This window comes from Anser anser (assembly GCF_964211835.1).
Source record: "Anser anser genome assembly, chromosome: 10".
In the NCBI taxonomy this organism is placed as follows: domain Eukaryota; kingdom Metazoa; phylum Chordata; class Aves; order Anseriformes; family Anatidae; genus Anser; species Anser anser.
In genome coordinates this window covers 14,037,947-14,059,887 of record NC_139730.1, presented here as the reverse complement: position 1 = coordinate 14,059,887, position 21,941 = coordinate 14,037,947, and the positions used below count along the sequence as shown (strand labels likewise).

Genomic DNA, 21,941 nt, shown 5'->3' with positions numbered 1-21,941 from the left:
GAAGCTGTCTCCCATCACTGATGTGTGGAGGTGTGAAGACAATGCTGACAGGTAAAGGAACACAGAACGGGAACACTTTCCACTGTCCAAGCATGCAATCCTTTCCATAATGATCCCTTTTGTAAATGGATTGTCCTCCACATAAATGTAGCGAGCTATTTCCCCTTATGATGCTATTATAGCACTGTTCCAGCAACTCACTTTCATAAAATTATTAGAAGCCTTTTCCCAGTTCCTGGTCTACACTTACTCATTGCCAGTTTATAATATTTTGTTCTTGAATCCTTTTCCTTAAATTATTCTCATCTTACCCTGGTGTTTACCCTGAAAGTTCTTGTTTCATCAGTATCCATATTCTTTGTCAAATTATGGTTTTCTAGCTGCAACAAACGAAGCTGTTTTGCAGAGGCAGACCCAGGCTCCTGTGTTTGCTCCAAGCTGCCTGTCGCAAGCCAGCTCAGATACGGATCTGTCGATCCATATTTACAGAGAAAAGAAAAAGTGTTGAGAGGTCCCCCAGGCCATCCCATGCCCAAAGCCATCAGCCATGGCCACGCAGATGTCTTGGGTCTCAGCCCTGTTCAACTCAACTCACGGTGCTCTTGCAGCACGATCTGCTAAACCAAGGGCCAAACCAACCCAATACCTTGTCAGTTAAGGATTTTGGTTTTCTGTCCCAGAAATATCTGCTAACAATGGATCCTGTTCCATGTCTTGGATTTTCCTTGCAGACAGTGACTTTCATCTCAGGTTCATTTCTTAGTTAGAACCAGGCTGAATCTGTTGCTCTGTTTTCTGTGCAAGCCAACTTTGACAGTTCCTCTCGTGGTGGATTATCTCACGTGCTCAGGCATCCATCCAGCTTCTTCAGAGCCTATGTGAATGGAAGTCATGTGAGCGCTGCAGCTTGCACCAATGAGGCAGTCTGCCTTCATACAGAGGTCTTGTGCAAGGTGCCAGCTGGCTGCTCATATTTCCTATTGGCACAAACTTTCCATGTCGCTAGAGGGAAAAGTGAAGACACCTTTTGGGACGAGCAAAGCAGAGTGGAAAAAAATTCCGCTCAGGTCATCTTACGCAAGACCAGAAAGGTGAACTAGGCACAGCACAGCCTAGGGAGCATGCATGTGCCTTTATAAATGGATGTACAGGTGAGCAGTGAGCTACACTTGGACTGCCGAGGAGCAGAGGAATTAACGTCCGGCTGAGAATTTGGTTACATGTTCAGACGACCAAGGTCAGAGCAAGCGGAAATTCCAGTGCATGGCAATTTGCAGGGGAAAACTCCCTGGGAAGGTTACAGCTTCACCGGGGAATTTTCCCCTGTGGACCACCAGTGTGCTCTCAGAAATGCGTGCATTTTTCCTCCTTTATGTCCCTTCTGTCTTCCTTTCTTACTGCACCCCAGTGGCACAGTAAGGCTGTGTCCGTTTCTTGCCAGGTCACATTGTGGTGGTGTTACTGGCTAGTTCCTGTTGCTGTTCCTACATCTAGAAGTGTTCAGGGGGCAATAGGTTGGTCCTATAGCTTATGCCTTGAAAAACTTTCCTGCTCAGTGTGTCTTTGTCTTTTTTAAGCTCCTTGCTTTCAGTAATGAAGGATATAGTCAGAGATAACGGGAATTGTTTATAGCCTGTGATACCCCAAATAGCTGAGACCCCCCCATATGGCTAAGATAAGTTTGTCCATTGTCAGTTTGCTTTAATATAATTATTCAGAAACTTAATCCGTTGTTGAAATATTTATCCTGCTGTTGTTATTCCAATGCTCTTTATTGCTTTTATTCATGAGAAACTATTCAAGGTAAAAAAATATATATATTTTATACACACAGACATGTTTGTAGATACTATTTACATACATACATAGAAAGAAATGTACACATACATAAAATCACCTAGGGAGCGATGAGGTTAATGGGGCCATCACACAATGACATGACCTGAAAGCAGGCAGCTGTGCAGGTCGTGCGTGCAAGTGGTCACACATGTGGCCAGGCCAAAGGGTAAAGCTTAGAAGTAGACAGTGAGTTAAATATGATGAAAATACATTACCAAAAAATACACATATGCAGGTGTTTTCTGAATGGATCTGAAGGTTCCCTGCCTGAGCAAGAACCGGTATCTCTACAGGCTGGCAAGTTTGGTAGCATTTAGAGCATGAATTATGTATGATAGAAATGAAGTGTATTTTAGTAGCAGATAGCTGAAAAGCCTTGCAATGTACTCCTAATCCAGCGGCATTGCCTTGAGCTACTCTGAGGCCTCTTTGTCAAACGCAGACATTAGCACAAAGCACACCTCTGACTGCAGGCATTTAAAGATCAACAAGGGCCAAAAAAGCTTTTAAGAGCCAATGAAACCAGGAAAATGACCATGTTTCCTTTCAGTGTCAGGTTAGATTGCCTTCTTATGAGTGCAGCTATTTCAGGTACAGAGTGCTTAGTGGTTTGGGTCTTGTTGCATGGAGAACGCGTTCCCCAGAAACATCTGTTTCCTTCACCTGCAAACCGCAGTGTGCTGTGAAAAGGCAGGGCTGTAGCCGCAGGACCCCAGGGGAACGAAGGGAATCTGGCTCAAAGGGATGATGAGCACGGTTTTCTGAAACATGGTATCAGAGGCAGCACTTAAAAGGAGAGAATGCTTTTAGAGCACACCACACACTGCTAATCGGGCAGGTCCAATTCCCATGGAGGTCCAAGAAAGAAATGTACCAAAGGAAAAACCCCGCTTGAGTTGGTTCCTGTCAGCCACTGGGGCTGGCGGGGTGTGGGGCAGCATCCCAAATCACACCTGGTCTGGTCCACAGGCCCGACAACACGCAGACAGCTCAGGTGGTGCTCTGGGCATGGAGGACAGAGGAGTGTGTTTCACGGTCTGCCATTTCAACCATTTAATCAGATGCTGCCTTTTTTTTTTTTCAGAAGATGACATGAATAATTACATCAGTCGATACTACAATGAACCTAGCAGTGGTAAGTCTTGCTTGAAAATGTAAATGTAAACTGAGTTTTTGCATCCTATTGTGTGCTGTAAACCCAGCGAGACTGAACAATGATGTAGCTCTGTCGCAGAAATGAAACCCAACCATGCATCTGGGGGTTGTGGTTGACAGCAAGCTTAATATGAGCCAGCAGTGTGCCCTGGCAGCCAGGAGGGCCAACCGCATCCTGGGGTGCATCAAGCACGGCATCGCTAGTCGGTTGAGGGAAGTGATTGTCCCGCTTTACTCTGTGCTGGTGCGGCCTCACCTCGAGTACTGTGTGCAGTTCTGGGCACCACAGTACAAAAAGGACATTAAACTGTTGGAGAGTGTCCAGAGGAGGGCAACGAAGATGGTGAAGGGCCTAGAGGGGAAGACATACGAGGGGCGGCTGAAGTCACTTGGCCTGTTCAGCCTGGAGAAGAGGAGGCTGAGGGGGGACCTCATCGCAGTCTACAACTTCCTCGCGAGGGGGAATGGAGGGGCAGGTGACCTATTCTCCGTTATCACCAGTGAAAGGACCCGCAGGAACGGTGTCAAGCTGAGGCAGGGGAGGTTTAGGCTGGACATCAGGAAGAGGTTCTTCACTGAGAGGGTGGTTGCACACTGGAACAGGCTCCCCAGGGAAGTATTCGCTGCACCAAGCCTGTCTGAATTTAAGAGGCGTTTGGACTGTGCCCTTAGTCATGTGGTCTGAAATTTTGGGTACACCTGTGTGGCGCCAGGAGTTGGACTTGGTGATCCTTATGGGGCCCTTCCAACTCGGGATATTCTATGATTCTATGATCTGTTGGGTTTCTCCGTGAAAGCCTGTCCCAAAGCAGTAACTCTCCAAGGGATGAGGGATCTCAGCTTTGCATCAAGTCACTTGCAGTAGTTCGAAGATGCAGGACCGGTCAGTACCCCGGCTATCCAAGTTGTTCGGACTCCAGAGAGGTGCAAATGCAGCCGGGAGTGAAAAGCGGGGACAGGACAAACAAGCCGAGGGGGTGCGTAGCTCAGCCCAGCCCGGTGCTGGGAAAGAAACCTTTCAGGCAGGGTAAAGGCAGGGGCAGGCAGCCCTCGGCGGCACCCGTGCTCCATGACTGGAGGCCGGCCTTTGGAGGGCGGGGCCCCGACAGGGCGCCTGCCAGGCTGGGCGCGGTGCCCAGTGCGCCGAGAGGCACGCGGTGACTGCGCCGCACGGTCCTGAAGGTGCGCCCGTGGGCCCCGTGTCTGAAAGGGCGACTCCGGTGGGACCAGGCTGTTAGAGGTGGGAGGGTGTCAGGCCCCGCTGCTCAAGTGTGTCGGTGTGGGCGTCTCTTCACGTTGGACACCTGTGGGCCCCGTCTCTGCCAGTGTGACGGCGTGGGCCTCATTTCCTAAAGCTGTGCCTGGTAGCTGTGTTCTAAGAGGGGCACGTGTGGGCCCTGGGTCTTAACAGTGAGTGCACCCCCCCCCCCCCCCCCCCCCCCCCCCCCCGGTCCTGGCGGCGCCCGGCTCTGGGCTGCCAGCTGTGCACCTGTGGGCCCCGGCTGCGGAAGGCGCACGCGTGGGCCGCAGCTCAGGTGTGCGGGTGCGGGCCCCGCCTCAGGGTGCCCAGCGCCTGGCGGCCCGGCTCTGACACGTGCGCGCCGCCGGGCACCGCCGCCTCCAGCTCTGGGGGTGGCTGCGGGGCGGGGAGCGCGGCGCGGCCCGGGGGCGCGTAAAAGGGGCGTAGGAGTGAGGCGGCCGGGGGGGGGGGGGGGGGGGGGGTGGTAAGGGGGTCGTAAAAGGGGCAAGGCGCTGTAGGGTCTTAAACGGGCAACGGTAACGAACGGCGTTCTTAAAAGCCGCGGGGCTGTGTGGCGGTCTTAAAAGGCGCGATCCCAAACGCACGGCTTACACGGGGCACGGCCCTCGGCTTCTTAAAAGGGTAACTCCAGCACGGGGACTCAGAGGGGACTCGGGCGCGTGCCGTTCTTAAAAGGGGCCCGACAAAAAGTGGTTCGCTAGCAGGGGAACCGGACGGACCGCGCCTCTACGCAGGGCCGGGAGCGAGGGGTGGGCTGGAAACGGGCACGAGCGCGGGAGGTTTTGTCCGTGCGTGTGCTGGCGGCGCCCTCACGTTCGTGTTTTTAAAGTTGCGCCTGTGGGTCCGTTCCCAGGGCCACGCACCTTGCGGCTCTTACAGGGGGTACGCACAGCATCGGCTCCCAGAAGCGGCCCACACGGCTGTTGCTCTCGCGTCAGTGCTTGTGGTAGCTCTTCAAAGAGGCGCATGGCTGTGGCATTTCAGAGGCACAGGTAAAAGGACTTGTAGAAGAAGTGGGCCCAAGTTCTTAAAGCGTGTGCCTCTGGGGTCTGTAAGAACCTTAAAGTTAACCCTAAATGTTTGTAATTAGTCATGTGTAACCCGCGGAAACAAAATGAGCCTCTCACTCTGTATGTACAAACACCTTTTTATACCTCTGGTAACTCAGTTTATGCTTACCCTTCCTGCAGACAGCGGCATTCCCACAGCAGCCGTCTGTGTTGTTACCACCGCCGCCATCGATGTCCATCACCCCAACATCTCTTCCGACATGTTCACAGTGGAGGTGCCGCTGCGGCTGAACAGCACCGGGACATCTGCCAGCATCACATCGGGCAGCGCGTCCCGCTCCACCGTCAGCTCCAGTACCCAGGCGTGCAGCGAGAGCAGCCAGACCCTGGGCTCCTCCCCAGAGTGCAGCGTGACCTGTGAGGATGCTGCGGAGGCTGGCACCAGCCTGCGGGCTGACCACGTGTGCACCGAGCAGCAGGTGGCACAAGCCATGGTGCAGGAGCTGCTCTCCTCCCTGTCAGAAGAGGTCTGCCTGGCTCAGAGGAGTCTGGACCCTGTCAACCTGAAGCTGCCCAGCCCAGGAGACTCAGCAATGGCCAGCCCCAACCTGGGCCACCGGCTCAGCATCTACAACCACAGGAACCAGGACAGCCTTGATGTCTTCCAGCTCAAACCGCTCATCGACTGTCCACAGGGGGCCCCAGTGATTGATGAGAAGTATGGGGCACTGGGGCCCCCCGAGCCGCCGCTGGGCAAGGTCCCCAAGGCATAAGGAGAGCTGTGGGGGCACACTCACTGTGCAGGCACACTCATGAAGCTGGGTCATCAGGCTGCCGCAGGCAAGGCACCAGTATTGGAGGCAACCCTGACCATCTCCTGGAGTAGGTGCCAGCCCTGGGCTAGGCCAGCACCTCCCCACTGGCACCCTCAGGACCCAACCAGCCCACCCACCTCCGTATCTGGGCCAGCCCAGACCTACGGTGTTCTTTGGGCACAGTGGACCTTCCAGCCCTCTTCAGCCCAGACGGACGCTCTGTGCCTGGCGGGGGGAGAACAGACTGCAGCCCCGTCCTGCCCTCAGCCTGGGTCCAGCCCCAGGGTGCACGGACCTTCCCCTGCTTCAGAGCCACAGGGCCCAGGGGCAGGACAGAGAAAGCAGCCAATCTAGGCCCAGCCTGGCCTCCTAGCTCACCACCCTCCCTGCCAGGGGGCTAAGCATAGCTGGGAGGGAGGATGGATGGCAATAAACATTGACAAACACTGGTGCCTCCCTTGTTCCTACCTTCCCTTCCCCTTTTTTCCATCCTTCCTTCTTTCCCATACCTCTCCTTTCTTTGCTTTCCTGTTGTCTCTCTTCAATACCCACCCCCCACTCACCACCTACTGTCCCATCCCATCACGCACCACACACAGAAAAAAACAACAACAAAAAGCACAGCGACAGGCCCTCATTCCCCTACAATCCTTTATTTGGTATTATTCCTTCTTACCACCTGTCTCACCAACCCACACTGCCCAGCAAAAACATATGCTGACACCAGCACTTTCCAGTACTATTTTTTCTTCTTTTTTTTTTGTCATTACCCCCCAAAACGCAGTGCGGGGGCCAGCAGTGTTGCTCACTTCTTCTTCAGGAGCTCCGTCATCTCAGGCACTGCCTGCAAACACCAGTGCCAGGGTAGCACCTGCTCTCCCCTCTGTCCCCCCAAAGTCTCCATGTGAAGCACCCAACCCCCCCCGCCAAGGGCACCCCCTGCCCTCCTGCTCCCATGCGTAACACACAACTCCACGGGCTGTGGGTCACCCCAGCTCACAGCACTCCCCGCTTCCCTCCTGCTGAATAGAGCCTCTTAATTATTTAAGAGCGCTACATTTCCATTAGGTGGAAATAATGCATTCGTACAAAATTTATTAAGGAAATTGTCTACATGGTGTTTCTTCAGAATGTGACTTTGTCTCTGGCTTACAAAAAGGCCCGTTCTCACTGTTGAGCCAGCGGGCATCAGTTCAGGAATGGCATTAAGTGCTGGCAGAGTTTCTGTCCATGCCTCTCCACAGAGCCACTACCAGCTCACGCCAGTCACACACATGGCCGTGCGCACAGGCTCCCACCTGTGAGCCATAAGGCACTTGAACATGGTCTACTTCACAGCTCAGTTTTCCAGGAGAAAACTGCCAGTTCGTCACAAGCTGCAGCGAGGCAGCGAGCCCAGGCAAAAGGGAGAACTGCTACAGTCTAAAGAGACTGCTAACTCTGCATGTTCATACTTTCTGAAGCTTAAAAACACATCTAAGTACCTATGTGCAGTTATTTCTCAGAACGGCACATGGTCCGAGTACCAGAATAGGGGCAGGCTGACTGTGAAACCCACCCCTCAAAATTATCCTGGCAAGGACTGAATTCTGAGACTGAAAATAATGAAGTCATAAAGCCAACTCTTTAAACCCAGAGCAAACACCCTGCCACAAATATCTTTGAAATTTAGTAGATTATATTATCTATTTAAGATACCGTTATGTATCTGAATGAGTTATCCTACATGTTTCCAAGTTTAGCCTTACCTGAAACAAGTCTGCCACCAGTCCGTAGTCTGCCACTTGAAAAATTGGAGCTTCTGGGTCCTTGTTAATAGCAACGATGGTCTGCAAGCAACAGGAAAGTACCATGTGTATTTATAGTGATTTACATCTAGGGTCAGAATTACACAGACAGGTCTCATCTACGAAACATGGGCTAACTTCTCTCCTAGCCACCAGATGCAGAGGATCGCAGCACTTAAAGTGCTTTTCCTTTCCACCTCAAGAAAAAAAAAAGCAAACAAACAAAAAAACCAAACACCTCCAAAACCCACCATCAAGAAAAGTCTCCAAAACTGAGCCACGTGTTCATAACAGTGATTAAAAAGTCCCTTCCTTGCTCATAGGGACATCGGGGCTATCCTTCCTTGTTCAAAATAAGAACCTAGGAAAAAAATTACTACAGCAGATTATCTGCACTATTTAAGCCGTAATATTACAGAAATAAATCAGGTAGCATTTAAAACACGTATGATCAAATGATGCCAGAGGCCCCTGTACTTACAGTGGGCCATGCGATTTACTGTGTTGCACAGTAGAAAAACGCACAGTAGACAAATGTGATCTAAATCCCAACACGACAGTCCATAAAATGCCTTTGTTGATTTCAGCTCTTTCATACAGGTAAATCATTCCGTAAACATCTGTGACTGCTTCAGGCAAAGTAAGTGGGTGTCCACATCCGAATGTACAGCAGGATGGGGAGATTCCATAAATGATGGAAAAAATCAAAACCACGACAGCTCATAAAACGAGCCTGACACCAAATGGGTTTAAACCACAGCACTCCGATAACGGCCTTTCTACCTAAATGCTGCAATCTGAACTCTGATTCGAGGCAACAGGAGTCCTCAGGACAGCTCTAACCCAACATTTATTTCATAGGCTTATCTGCCATTCCCAGGTAACCACAGTTCATGTTTCTCACGTGCTTTACTCCCTCCACTGAACATACTCATCCAACAAAATTAATGGCTCGGTACCATATATCTAATGGCAGTAGCTCAAAGATGCGAGTTCACAAATCCTGTGTTCTTAAGCCCACAGAAACATTCTTTCTTTACAGCTCTTTTGTATCCTGTGACTCGCTATAAAGAAGGACCACATCCTTTATGCAGCAAAGTACCTACAGCAGAGCCCTGCTGCTGCCAGCTTGCCAGCTCACAAGCAAAGACTTGCGAGTATTCCAGTAAGGCTTCCCCTGCAATATTTTCCCCTGAAAGGTTCTATTTCAGTTACCCCATTTGCGAACACTAACTCCGCTAACACTCCGCTAACAGCTCTACAGTACAGTTCTACAGTACAGGAAACAAAACCCAGGTTATGACATCCCAGGATATTAACTCAGTAAAGACCTTCTCTAACCATGCTCTGAGGCCCTACCACGCTTTCCGAGAGCCCTTCGCAGGAGCATGAGGCCTGAGGGGCTAATCCTGGGGCCTGCTTGAGGCCAGCTGTCGGTGACACCCTGGGGGCTGCTGGCTCTGTCCTTAAGGCTGCGGGAACTCTGGCAGGCAGGAGAACGATCCAGCTAAGATGGCAAAGCACACATCTGGGACATCAGCCCAGCCAAACCAGGCAGGAGACTATTGGGCAGGCAGATGGCTCCAATGCCCCTGCTCTCACCTGGCCCAGGTGAGAAACGCACAGGTACAGTAAATTCTCACGAGTTGCTACTTCAACACAAAGGATACCTTCAGCTGCAAAACCAGCTGACTTTCCCTCTGCGTGCTCCCCTTTTCAGCCCCACTAGCCCTGGAAGGCTACTTAAGAAATACTATGCCACATTCACACACACAAAAAGAAGAACCCGTTGCTTGAAAAATATCTATTTTAAAGCTTTAAGTTTGGCAGCCTAGTCCTTCCTCTGCCTCCGTCTGCTCAAGTACCTTTGTACTGAGATCTGGTTCTCTACCTCATCACTAAAGTCAGACTTTCCATAATAAGAAGCAAAAGCATCACCTTGTTTGCAACAAAACTTTTGGAAGTTACACCTCTTGGGAAGAGCAGATGCTGGCTGGAACTACCTCAGGAGGGAATTAAAAATAAGGGAAGAAAGCAACAAGGATTCACCAGGCCTCCTCAAAAGCTGCATTTTCTACCTTGCTGTAAAAGGACAAATAAATTACACATTTCACTTGGTAGAAAGCATCCGACTACTCTGGAAAACATATCCTTAAGTGTGCAAGTTCACAATGCCAGATAATTCACAGTGCTGATGGAAGGCAGGGGACACTCCCAAGACAGTTTCCATGGCTGCATAATTCTTTTATGTTTGTATAAATGGGATCTTTTCCGTAATTACACCTGTAATGCTTTGGCTAAAAGGAATGCAGAATACACTTCAAACATAAGTAAAACAATTTTAGAATGCACATATTTGTTTACAGTAGAAAAACTATCATCTCTGGGTGAAATAAATCTTAAGTATGCCTCTAATATTGACAAATCTTATCTGTACTTATTTCATATAAAAAACCATCTCGAAGTACCAAACACGGCACTGAAAAAGCCAAAAAAGCTGGAGGTCTTACTGTTACAGCACAGCCAATATTGCTGCACGGTATCAAAGGAAATTCTGGCACATAAAGTAATGGGTTTCCAGTATGGCTGGTAGCTTTACTGAGATGAAACAGGAGATAAATGCAAACAGGGTCAAATCAAGACTTAGGCAGCTTTACGTATACCTTTCTCAGTCCATGCCTGATTTAATCCCACCCACCCATTCCCTCCCTCACCCAAATCAAGGCAGGAGACTAAATGCTTTGAAACAAAGACATTTTTTATGCTGCGGCCCATCAGCTCCTACTCCTATCAGAGTCCAGGGGGAGCTAAGGACAATGGGGATGACTGTGATAGTACCGCATCAGGGCTGCTTTAGCCATCTCTCCATGTTGACTGTCCCTGTTGTCTCCCTGTTGCTGCACTGCAAGAAGAAACTACGGCAACCCTTTTTCCATTAAGAACAGTGAGAATACACTGCTACAGATGCTATTATTCACATTGCTCTATCTTAAGAGTGACCTTCATTGCCTCTGCCCATCATTCATCCTCAGTTTCTCATTTTGGTTGTTTTTCTCCACTGTGTTGACTAAGGCAAAAACAGCTCAGCCCCATTGTAGAAAGCTGAGGCCCCAAAAAGGGTGCTGTCTCCCAAATCCAGATGATTTCCCCACAAGATTTATAATATAAATCATATGTTCAAGAAGAACTAAATCCTAAGAAAGCATGGACCATCCTACCACGCAGGCTGGATTGTGAGGACAAATACCAGTCACATAAACTCATTACAGTCTGTCACTGGTCAAACACAAGACAATTTCAAGGATCTGCCTGTAAAGTTTTATAATATTTTCCTTGGTTGGCAATAGTTTTACAAAAGCCTCTCATCAAATTTCTGGGTGCTGGAAAACTGATTCAAAGCCATTAAAACTTGTGATAAGTTCCCTGGATATAGACCAAAAAAATAATTTCTTCTTAAAATACTTAGCAAGAGACAGGACAACCTACGTTTTTTGACGTTTGGCATTTAACAGTATGATTCAGCAGGTAATTCTGCTACTCTTTCCAAACACTGCACTGTGGACTGAACTGGCAATTCCAATTTCAGATGATGTGCTTTGGCAACTAATGAGTTAAACCTTTTAAAGTTTTACTGCCATTTTATAATAGGTTTCCATTTGAATGGCTAAATGCAGAAATGTCACAGACATCTTTTACTTTATGGAATACTAAGTTCATAATTCCAATTACATATTGTTATGCATGAATTAATATGTCATACTCTGAAATAAATGCAAATGGAACTACTGTATAGAATTCAGGCGAGTGTGTGTATGTTGGTTTTTAATAAAAAAGTCAATAAGCTTCTTTTACTTAATACTTCAGGCTTAGTGCAATAGTTGTTCTACCACATTAGGCATTCCACCACAGTATCTTTTTCAGATAGGCTTGGAGGCATGGTATAAGGCAGCAGATAAAACGTCAATCTTACCACAGAATGAATTGGAAAGCTTGTTAAATTACTGATGAAAAACAAAAAAGTCAACTCTTTTCTTTCCTCAAAAATCTCTTCTACCACATCCAACTTTATATACCTTGCTGTCTTTCATCCCAGCCAAGTGTTGGATTGCTCCAGATATTCCCACGGCAATATAAAGTTCCTAGAAGAAAACAAAAATGAGACATTTTTGGTACCCACAGCATAGTTTTAGTAAGCTCTCACAAACCTTACTCAAGATTAATTACATACAGTACTTTTTACATGAGAGTAGTTTTCAATATTAAAGGCAGCTCACGATTGGTTCCCTTTCCCACTTTTGGATGCAATGCAGCTGTAAAAGGAGAATCCCAAAGGAACATCTGCCAAAGACAGATGAGAAAAACGGGGATCTGCATCAAACATAAGACACTGCTTGGCTACAGGATAGGGCAATCAGTGCTACCCATAACCCAGGAGATTCCCAAAACAACTATTAAGCAAGATAACCTATAACCACATAAATGCAGTTCCTAAAGAGAAAAAACAAGGCTCTTTTGCCTGAGGACTCCCTCCATGATTCTCCTAGAATAAGACAATGCACAAAGCTGAAATATGGGTGTTTACACCATTAATAAATTTTTCTATCTGGCAGGATAAAATACTTCAGACACTGGGGGCTGTGAGTACAATTTCTACTTGTAGCGATAGTTTCTATTACTTACCCCAAACCTCAAGGTACACATTCCCTAACACTTTTCTTCCCCTGTTCACTATCAACACCTATACCGGATGAGTAAAGAAGTACTTTCCAGGTAGGCACCACTATGCAATAGAATCGTTACACTTCAGGACTGCCAACCCAGCATATCCAAAGAGACTTGCATTCCAAATACAGGAAAAGTAAAGCGTTCTGTATCAATGGTCTTAATTTGTAGTAGAAAAGCAGTTTTCCCCCTTGGGCTAAAAGTTAGCCAGGCTATAACCTATCCAAAACAAAGTATATTTTCAATTCGGTGGCAGCTTTCCCACCACCACCATTTCAAGTAACAGTCAAACCTGCACTGTTCACCTACCTAATTTTACAGAAGAAAAAATAAAGGAATTACTTCTCACTAAATCCATCATAAAAGCAGCAACTGGAACACACAAAAGTAGCTAGGGGATCATCTGTCAAAAACAATTACAAGGTTGCATTTATACATACTTTGGAAAGATGCAACCTTAAATACTAGCAGAAGTTCTTTTTCAAAAATGCCACAGTTAGTCCCCATTTAAGCACACGCAAATCTGCATCAAGAAATTAAAATGATCTCATCACTGTGCAACTGAAGATGCACATTCCAGCTAAGTGGCTTTTAACACAACAGAACAAAGTGCAGCACAGCTGTAGAACAGGGATGGACTACAGAATAGGCTGGCAAACGAAGGTGTTCAAATACAGAGAAATTGCAGACTATATCTTCTATATAGGCCCGATAGTCACCATATCAATTCCAGAAAACAGATGATTGCTTTCTGATGTTTCTACAGCTACAGATTTCACCTATTATGTTGGCTTTTAAATACAAACAGTGAAATATGAATGAAGAATATTCTATACTTTTTTAGAAAAACTATCTCCTGTAACAACTAAATGGAAGGGTAACGGAGCAGGAACGAAGCATTTTGTATTAAGTTGGCTTGCTTTGAAATTGAAACGCAGAATCTAGTCTGCATATTTGCACAAAACCACACAGCTGTTGAAGATACCCAAAAATTTCTTAGTCTCAGTTGCTTTTCAGTGTGTAGATTAGCACTGGAGATCAACCCATTTCAACCACAGCTGCAATGTAACATAATACGTACATATAAGATCTCGTAGTAAGAATGAAATATTTTATTTATACCATATAAAACAACAGATGTTACAGAAGACATTATTCTAACATCCTATAATCTTTAATACAAGCTCTTTTTAAAAACGCATTACTGTGATTTGATTTTTTAGAGCAATTCATTAAGTGCCAGTCATCTAGACTACCAGATACTCTTATCGCTCTGTTTAACAACGTAAAGTTCAGTCTTTGGAAAGAATCTAGCTAACCAGGAGCCAGAAGCCTTCATATATATTCTACTAAAATATCTGGGAAAGACAAGGGTGTTTCATTAAAAGGACATCTATAAACCACCAGGTTTGTCTAAAAAGCCTTAATTATGCTTTTAAGTCGTGCCCTTCTAGGTTACGGGCTTTTGGCTCTATAGTGAAAATAACTGGTCTGTTCACTAGCTTCTAACACTTCACAGAATCACAGAACCGTAGGGGTTGGAAGGGACCTCAAGAGATCATCAGCTCCAACCCCCCTGCCAAAGCAGGTTCCCTAGAGCAGGCTGCCCAGGTAGGCGGCCAGACGGGCCTTGAATATCTTCAGAGAAGGAGACTCCACAACCTCCCTGGGCAGCCTGTTCCAGTGCTCCATCACCCTCACTGTGAAGAATTTCTTTTGCATGTTGGTGCGGAACTTCCTGTGCTCCATTTTGTGGCCATTGTCCCTTGCCCTGTCCTCACAAACCACTGAAAAGAGGTTGGCCAAATCCCTCTGTCTCCCACGCTTAAGATACTTGTAAACATTGATAAGATCCCCTCTCAGTCTTCTCTTCTCAAGGCTGAACAGACCCCAGGTCTCGCAGCCTTTCCTCATAGGGAAGATGCTCCAGGCCCTGTATCATCTTTGTGGCCCTCCGCTGGACTCTTTCCAGGAGATCCCTGCCTTTTTTGTACCAGGGAGCCCAGAACTGGACACAGTACTCCAGGTGAGGCCTGACCAGGGCAGAGTAGAGGGGGAGGATCACCTCCCCTGACCTGCTGGCCACGCTCCTTTTTCCGCATGCCAGCATCCCATTAGCCTTCTTGGTCACCAGGGCACACTGCTGGCTCACGGTCAACCTGTCGTCCACCAGGACCCCCAGGTTCTTCTCCACAGAGCTCCTCTCCAGCAGGTCATCCCCCAGTCTGTACTGATACATGCGGTTTGTCCTTCCCAGGTGCAGGACTCTACACTTGCTCTTGTTAAACCTCATTTGGTTACTTCCTGCCCAGCTCTCCAGCCTGTCCAGGTCTCGCTGAATGGCAGCACAGCCTTCTGGCACGTCGGCCACTCCTCCCAGCTTTGTATCATCGGGTACTTGCTGAGGGCAGACACTATTCCCTCAATCAAGGTTGTCGCTGAAGATGTTGAACAAGACTGGACCCAGCACCGACCCCTGGAGAACACCACTAGTCACAGGTCTCCAGCCAGACTCTGCGCCGCTGATCACCACCCTCTGAGCTTGGCTAGTCAGCCAGTTCTCAACCCACCTTACTGTCTCTACTTACAGTAGATCACTTCAGTACTGTTTACACACAAATAACACATATGATGGTATGCTTCCTATCAGTAGTCCAATACTGCAAAAGAGATCTGATTGCTTAAATCTTAGTTTAAATCTATTCTACTATTTAAATATGTTCTACTATTATTATTTAGTAAGGGGGGAACAAAGGACACACAAGAACTGAATGATAAGGATTCGGGACTGTTCAGTGCTCTCTAAGGAGAGAATTCAACCGCTCGTTTTCAGGGCTTGTCTGTGTAGGAGACTCATGCCAAGAACAAACCAGCACAAGTAGAATCTGGATCACACCTCTCAGGTTCCAACAAAGATGGCTTTACACCAACACCTGCTTTTCGGACCCTTGGAAGCTGCTCTAATTACTGCTGTCACATGGCTGGTGCACAGCCCACAATTAGAGGCATTTATGGCAGAGTTCAGTACATGGAGTGGCATTTATCAACTCCACGGTGCTTGCACACAGGCCAGTTATCACTGAAGAGCTGCCGCAAGCACTGTGCCACACAAGCATGGCATAACAAAACAGCAAACAGATTCTGTATCAAGGGGTTCACTGCACTGTCTGAGATGAGATGAAACCCCAAAAGTAATTTAAGTGGAGAAAAAGGAAAATCACAGTTTTGGTAAGGGCATGGCATCAAATCAGAGAGTTGTCTTCCCTCACACTAACTTAATTTTGCACAGAAAATATTTATTATACATGTCACCACCATGCCACAAATCTTACTTTGCAGGAACTGGATAGCAGACATAGACGACTGAGAAAAGAGCTAATGGTAAGAAAGAGCAGAAAGAATGACGGAAAGAAGCAACATAGGAAGTTGAACAGACCAAACAGCCTAAGAGGGGATGAAGCAGAGGGCAGGCAGGCACAATCAGGAAATACTTATGTTACAGATGCACTACTGCAGAAAGGGCTTGGTGCATCAGTAATGGGACCACGTGAAGGCAGGAGCATCAGCACGTAACATACCCATTAAGCTTCTCACACAGGCTACAGCAGCAGACAAAGCTGATTCTGCCAGTAAACCGGCACACAGCAACAGAATTATAATTTGTCCTGCCGCATAGCATCCTACAGGACACCAGTGGGAGCCAGGGTCCCAAGTGAGACCTCAAATCTTGTAAGCACAGATTTACATCAGAACAACCCTAAGCAGAAATACAACTCCAAGCCTCAAATGTTTCATATTTAAAGGAAATATTCCAAATCAAGAATGCAACTTCTCATTTGCTATGTAAAGTATTCATCTAAGGATTGCAGTTTTTTTCCACAGCCTTTTAAAAACATGACCCCGGCATGCCTTGGAGGGAAAGTCACTGTATGCTAATCATCTAAATGAAATAATAATTCTTAGTCATCCTCTAAACTGCCATTTCTGATTTAAAGGTACCCAACATACGTATTAGCATGTACAGAAAGTCCATGAGATTTCATGTACGTGAGTTTGCACAACTGGCTCCAGAATCCACAGAGCCACTTACACGCTGTTTGGATAAACATCACCAGAGTGCTCTGTGTGGATGATTATAATTATCAACACACCAATGAAGTTTTTTTCCTGTGCATACTGATTCTTCCAATTATTTATAATTGCTGGTATATAATATTACTTCATTTTTTCTTTGGTGAATATTTTTTAAATGCCTTAGGCTGCCTTGGGGCAGTTAAAGCTACATGTGAGTAAGAGAATAACAAGAACAGTTTTTAGTTGTAACTTACAGTGATTTCGAATGCTGTGGAGCTCTGTTGTGCATCTTTCACTGGTGCAACGCAAGATGAGGCAGTTACTTTGCAGGAGTGCTGTCAGCTACTATCTATTTTCATGCCAACTTTTAAATTGCACTGAAAACCTTTAGTGTACATCAGTTCATCCCCCTACCAGTGGCATGCATTTAAACATGCTAGTTTGATCAAGTCCTTTGGCACGTGTCCTCTTTTCAAAGGCAGCTCAGACATTTTATTTTCTTTGCAAGAGTGAAAGGACAATGGAATTAGAAAGAAATTGTTTTAATGGGAATTGCTTCATACAAGAGATTCCTTCCAATTACAAACTATTAACCCAATAAAATATGTTCTGGCTTGATGCAAGTTCTTATATATTGCACTGTATATCAAACAATTATCCAGTATGTACTACTCAGCGACGCTGTCAAGTACATTCCATTCAAGAAGTACATGTCACTAAACTGCATCCCAACTACAGTTTCTTTTTCACTGTAAGTACCTTTGATGAGACAAGCTATGTAATTACTCTTAAGCATGGTTAGGTTGTCTGCTGGAGTGTGGGGCCATACAGCAATTTCTTTTTGCTCTCTAGAGAAAAGCACATCAATTGCTTTCAGCTAAATGCACTCACATATGAATATTTTAGTACAATTTAATGTTTCTGCACCAACCCCCAAGGAGCAGAGCATCAATTTGTGAACATAGTTTCCTTGGAGTTAAAAGCTACACTGGATAATGCGGGATGAAAGGGGTTGTCAATCCTTAGCTTTTTAGCAAGTCAGAGAAAGGTAGTCTGTAATATTCAGTCCCAGCTGCATACAAAGTTTCCCACTATAAAGCTACTTTTCAACAGTAGCGAATTATCAGAGGAGATATTCCAAAAACAATTTCCCAAGCCCGGTCAGTGTTCCCAGCCTTATTCCCATCTGTGAGCTACCTAACAGCCTCAGCCATTTATACGATGAAAAGCGCACCTGCCGGTCTATTAATAAAACCCACAAATTTAATGCAGAAATAACACATTCTCACAAAGAAGCTTGCTGAAGGTGTGACAAATTAAGTAACGTATCACATGTTTGAATACAGAAACTTTAGTTATCTCAATACTTTCTTCTATGGGTAAGAAATTCAGAAGTAATGAAGATCTTGTCATCAATAAGCAAGGAGAAGAACATTTTTCAAGTCATGGGTTACACTTCTCATGAACCCAAAGAAATTAATTAATTCTTTCTATTGTTAGAGGTTCTAGATAAGAGTCAGAGACCAAAAAGAAAGATAAATACTGGAATAAGACACACCTTGTTTCCATTTCCCTGCACTTCCTCACAGGAGCGAAGGGAAACAAACCCTAACAGACACACTGATTTGAGCAAGCAAACAATCCCTAAGAAAGTAACAGGAAGAAAAATGGAAAAAGAGTTCGTATCCATGTATCCACTCACGCTTTTTAAAGAGAGGAAATCCTGGCTAGGTGAAGTATTTGATTGCTTTGCCACCAAATAGAAACAGAGGAATAACGTTGATAATACTAAATTGCCCTTCACCTTTAGAGCTACTCCCAAAGCAAGGTGGTGACTATCAAATACTTCAAGCCACTCACTGGGCTGAAAAGGACAGCCTAGTAAAACACTGGAGCAAATATGAGCTCAGAACGTGTCCCATCACCTTGTAAAACAAGTGGAGAAACAAGAGTTCCAGGCTCCTTGAAAGACCATTCTGCAGATTCAGGTATCTCACTGCTAGGAAATGCTTTCCTGCTATTCAGCTTGCTTTTTCCCACTTGTACTTTCATCCCACTCCAGCATTTTCTACCTGATACAACACACTAACTCGTTCCTTTTCTTCCACAGCATTTGTGCCTTTCAGCCGTTTGAACCAACATCTCACACTTCAGCATCTTAGTTGAAGCTGCACCTCTTTAACATGTCTCTTTTCCCCTCATTAAGTCAATTCCTGCCAGTTGTAAATCTGCCTCCCACTTCCTGCAATCCATAACACCCAGGGAGAGTCTCTGGTATGAAACTGAAGCTTAAGCACTGAAGCTAAGTGGATCAGCACATTTACTCCTGGTGGTCACATCAGACCTACACTGACACTGAATTCCCACATGCCTCCCCCACATGAGATTTCTCAGCATATGCAATATCCAAGCGCATCTGCCTTCTGTGCAATCAGATCACATTTCTAGCACAACCACCTAATCTGGCGACAATTATTACTACATTGTATATTTCCTAACTTCTGCCTTCCTGAGTTTTCCATCTCAGCTTCTTGTTACCTTCTCTGCTGGAATGGTACGCTGTGCCCAACTTTGGAAGAAACAAGACAACTGCAATGGAACACCTAAAAGAATGAATGAAGTTCTGCCTGGCTGGAAGGACCCTCTGTAACGCATCCTTCTCAGGAAGACAGCCTTGCAACATCGTGAATTACTTGTCTGGCCACGTATTCCTTGTTGGCAGCTAGGAAAACCTATAAGGAAAGCTAAAGCCGTTACAGACCTGAACCCTGAAAGAACACTGACTTCAAACTCTGAAGAAATTAAACCAGAGGGATGCATTTCAGGAAGCAGAAGATCCTTCAAAAGGTCAAGGGATCACAAAACAAACAGCCTGAAATGACACACGCTTTCTGAAAAGGGGAGAATTTGAGAGAGTGAGAATCCCAGCACAACCCCATCTTCAAAAGCTGAAGGGAGAACTTAACCAGAAGAGGGCGGAAGGGAAACCTTGGGAGACCATGGGGAGAATTCTGGTGCCCACACATAGGCACCTAGTGGGACTGTAGACAGCATAGGATTTCCCACCTGAATCCCAGATGCTGCTCCACATGGACAAAGCCTCTAGGTCCCACACAGGAACTCCCAGCCCTGTAAATCTATTTCTTATATCCCAAATGGCTAAAATGGAATTAGGCACCTATTTGTATAGATTCAGTCATCCCCTAGGTGCCTCTTCCTCACAAATCTGTACTGAGAAGGTCCCAAAAGAAAAAATACCAAAGATCCAGTCAAAAATAAACAAAATGCATAAATCCCAACATGAATAACAAGCTCATGGTTTAGAGATCCAAGGCTATTTTGAGAGTGTATGTGTACTGCATAGAACTAATTCTCAATCAGAAAGAAAGGTGAAACTTGTACTCCTTAATTAACTCCATTCTTTCGTTACTTAAACCAAACAACCTGGAACTGTTTCCTGACTGGCAGTTTGTTCATGTATTAATACATCAGCATTTCAGCCAAGTTACCGTGGCCATGAGGTTCTCACGTCCAGTGATACACTGGTGGAACTGCACTCTTAAAAACTGAAGTTTGTTATGGAATTACTGAAGGGCCAATGACCAAAATTACTCTCTCTTCACCAAATCCCCAACAGAAGGCACAAGGGAAGAAATAAGCACATCTTTTAGAAGAATACCTTCTTACCCAATGATCAGCTCAGAAACGCTCCCCACACATTCATAGGCAAGAAGCAGCAGCAAAAGCACCTCCCTTCCTCCTAAATTCGTAATTAACTCTTCTCCCTCCATAGTCTCAAAAATGACCCTGTTCCAGAGGCCTGGAAAAGCAATGCATTCCAATCCTCCACTGAGGCTGAGCGAGAGACTATTAATAGCAGAGTAAGAGCACACACTAAGATCCTTTTCCAGTGGAAACTAACAGCTGCATAGGACAGCAAGTATGTCTCAAACTCCAACTATTCCTTGCATCCAAGATTCTTATCCTGCTCAAATCCCACCTGCCCAGGAGGGCATACACCTTGTGAACTGGAATTCAAAGCTAACCACAAAACTAAGGACTCAGCTAATACAACAAACCAATGTACAAAGCTGTTTTGCAGTTCTCCAAAGAAAACATGAGCTCTCTCTCTCTGAACTAGTGGTATCAACCATACCTCATAAGAAGAGGAAGCAGTCACTTTCTAGAGGATTGTTAAAATAGCCAGTATAAACTTAATCTGATGAAGAAAGTTCAGTTCTACTTCTTCAAGTGAACTCTCTCTTCCACCGCACAGGACTGTACTCTCGCTAAAGAGCCAAAATGACTGTGAACGTTAGGAATGTGAAGGTAAGGATGTGCATCTTCAAGCCTTCTCCTCTTTAAAATGCCTACCCTGCATGCTGAAAAATTAATTCGAGTCAGCAACTCCAAGGGCTTAGTACCAATTCAATTTGTACTTCCATTGCAATTAACATAAAATATTTTCTATCACATTTCTAACCCACCACGTGTTGTCCTTGCAGGTATTCCCAGATCCAGAACAAATATCCGAACAATTGGAAACAAGGGGTGTGCAGTTTGCAGTACACCAGATAACTCACTGCTTATTAAATATTCGTTAAGAAGGATGAGGGGAAATGAGAGAGTAATGCATCAAACTGTTGACAAAAGGATGTAGCACCATGCAATAATACCAGTTAGGATCATTTATTGACACAACAGTTAAATATTCATTAGTCAGCCAGGGAGGTTTCTGACATGGTCCTATGATGTGGCTGTATATTCTTACAACTTTCACGTTGCTATGAACCATCTGTGCTAAGTTTTTAGCACTATTTCTTCATCAAAAACTAGCTTTTTTTATGTTAACATAAACAGTTACGTGCCCTTCCTTGACTCCGGAAAGAATGTTCATCACTGAGCCTTGAGACATAGAAACAAGAGATGAGCTGTTTTCAAATTAGCATTTCCCGCTTCACTAATGGAAATTTGGGTAGTAAAGAGCTCAGGACAGCCAGTCTCACGCCCTTTCAAAAGATGCAGTTAAATGACACTCAGTTTACTTTCCTGGTTTTCAAAGCTTTTGGTATGTGACAACCAACTTTGCCTTCTGAGGAACCTGCAATTTCCATATACGTTGCAGTTGCATTTTCTGAGATAGCACTGATGTGATTAATTGCCAGTTTGCTGAGACCTATAGCAGCTATATATTCGACCTTATGCCTAGTGTGTGATCAAAAGAAAGTGTATTATATTTAAACACAAACGTTCCCTTCGCAAAGAGAAAGTATTACAC

The 21,941-nt window shown here is 45.7% G+C and overlaps 2 protein-coding genes across 9 annotated transcripts in view; one reads left to right on the top strand and one right to left on the bottom strand.

Annotated features, from left to right (window-relative positions):
- TMEM266 (transmembrane protein 266) overlaps positions 1-6,526 on the top strand; it is a 78,607-nt gene extending 72,081 nt beyond the window's left edge. For all 6 annotated transcript variants that reach the window (XM_083850816.1, XM_083850819.1, XM_083850817.1 and 3 more), the window contains 2 exons: positions 2,924-2,974; positions 5,446-6,526. In XM_083850816.1, the coding sequence (XP_083706942.1) occupies positions 2,924-2,974; positions 5,446-6,038 (644 nt within the window). In that variant the 3' untranslated portion in view covers positions 6,039-6,526. The remainder of the gene's footprint in view (positions 1-2,923; positions 2,975-5,445) is intronic.
- Positions 6,527-6,717: 191 nt separating this feature from the next.
- ETFA (electron transfer flavoprotein subunit alpha) overlaps positions 6,718-21,941 on the bottom strand; it is a gene marked incomplete at its 5' end in the record, with an annotated part of 35,760 nt that continues 20,536 nt past the window's right edge. For all 3 annotated transcript variants that reach the window (XM_083850829.1, XM_083850827.1, XM_083850828.1), the window contains 3 exons: positions 6,718-6,924; positions 7,829-7,909; positions 11,941-12,006. In XM_083850829.1, the coding sequence (XP_083706955.1) occupies positions 6,886-6,924; positions 7,829-7,909; positions 11,941-12,006 (186 nt within the window). In that variant the 3' untranslated portion in view covers positions 6,718-6,885. The remainder of the gene's footprint in view (positions 6,925-7,828; positions 7,910-11,940; positions 12,007-21,941) is intronic.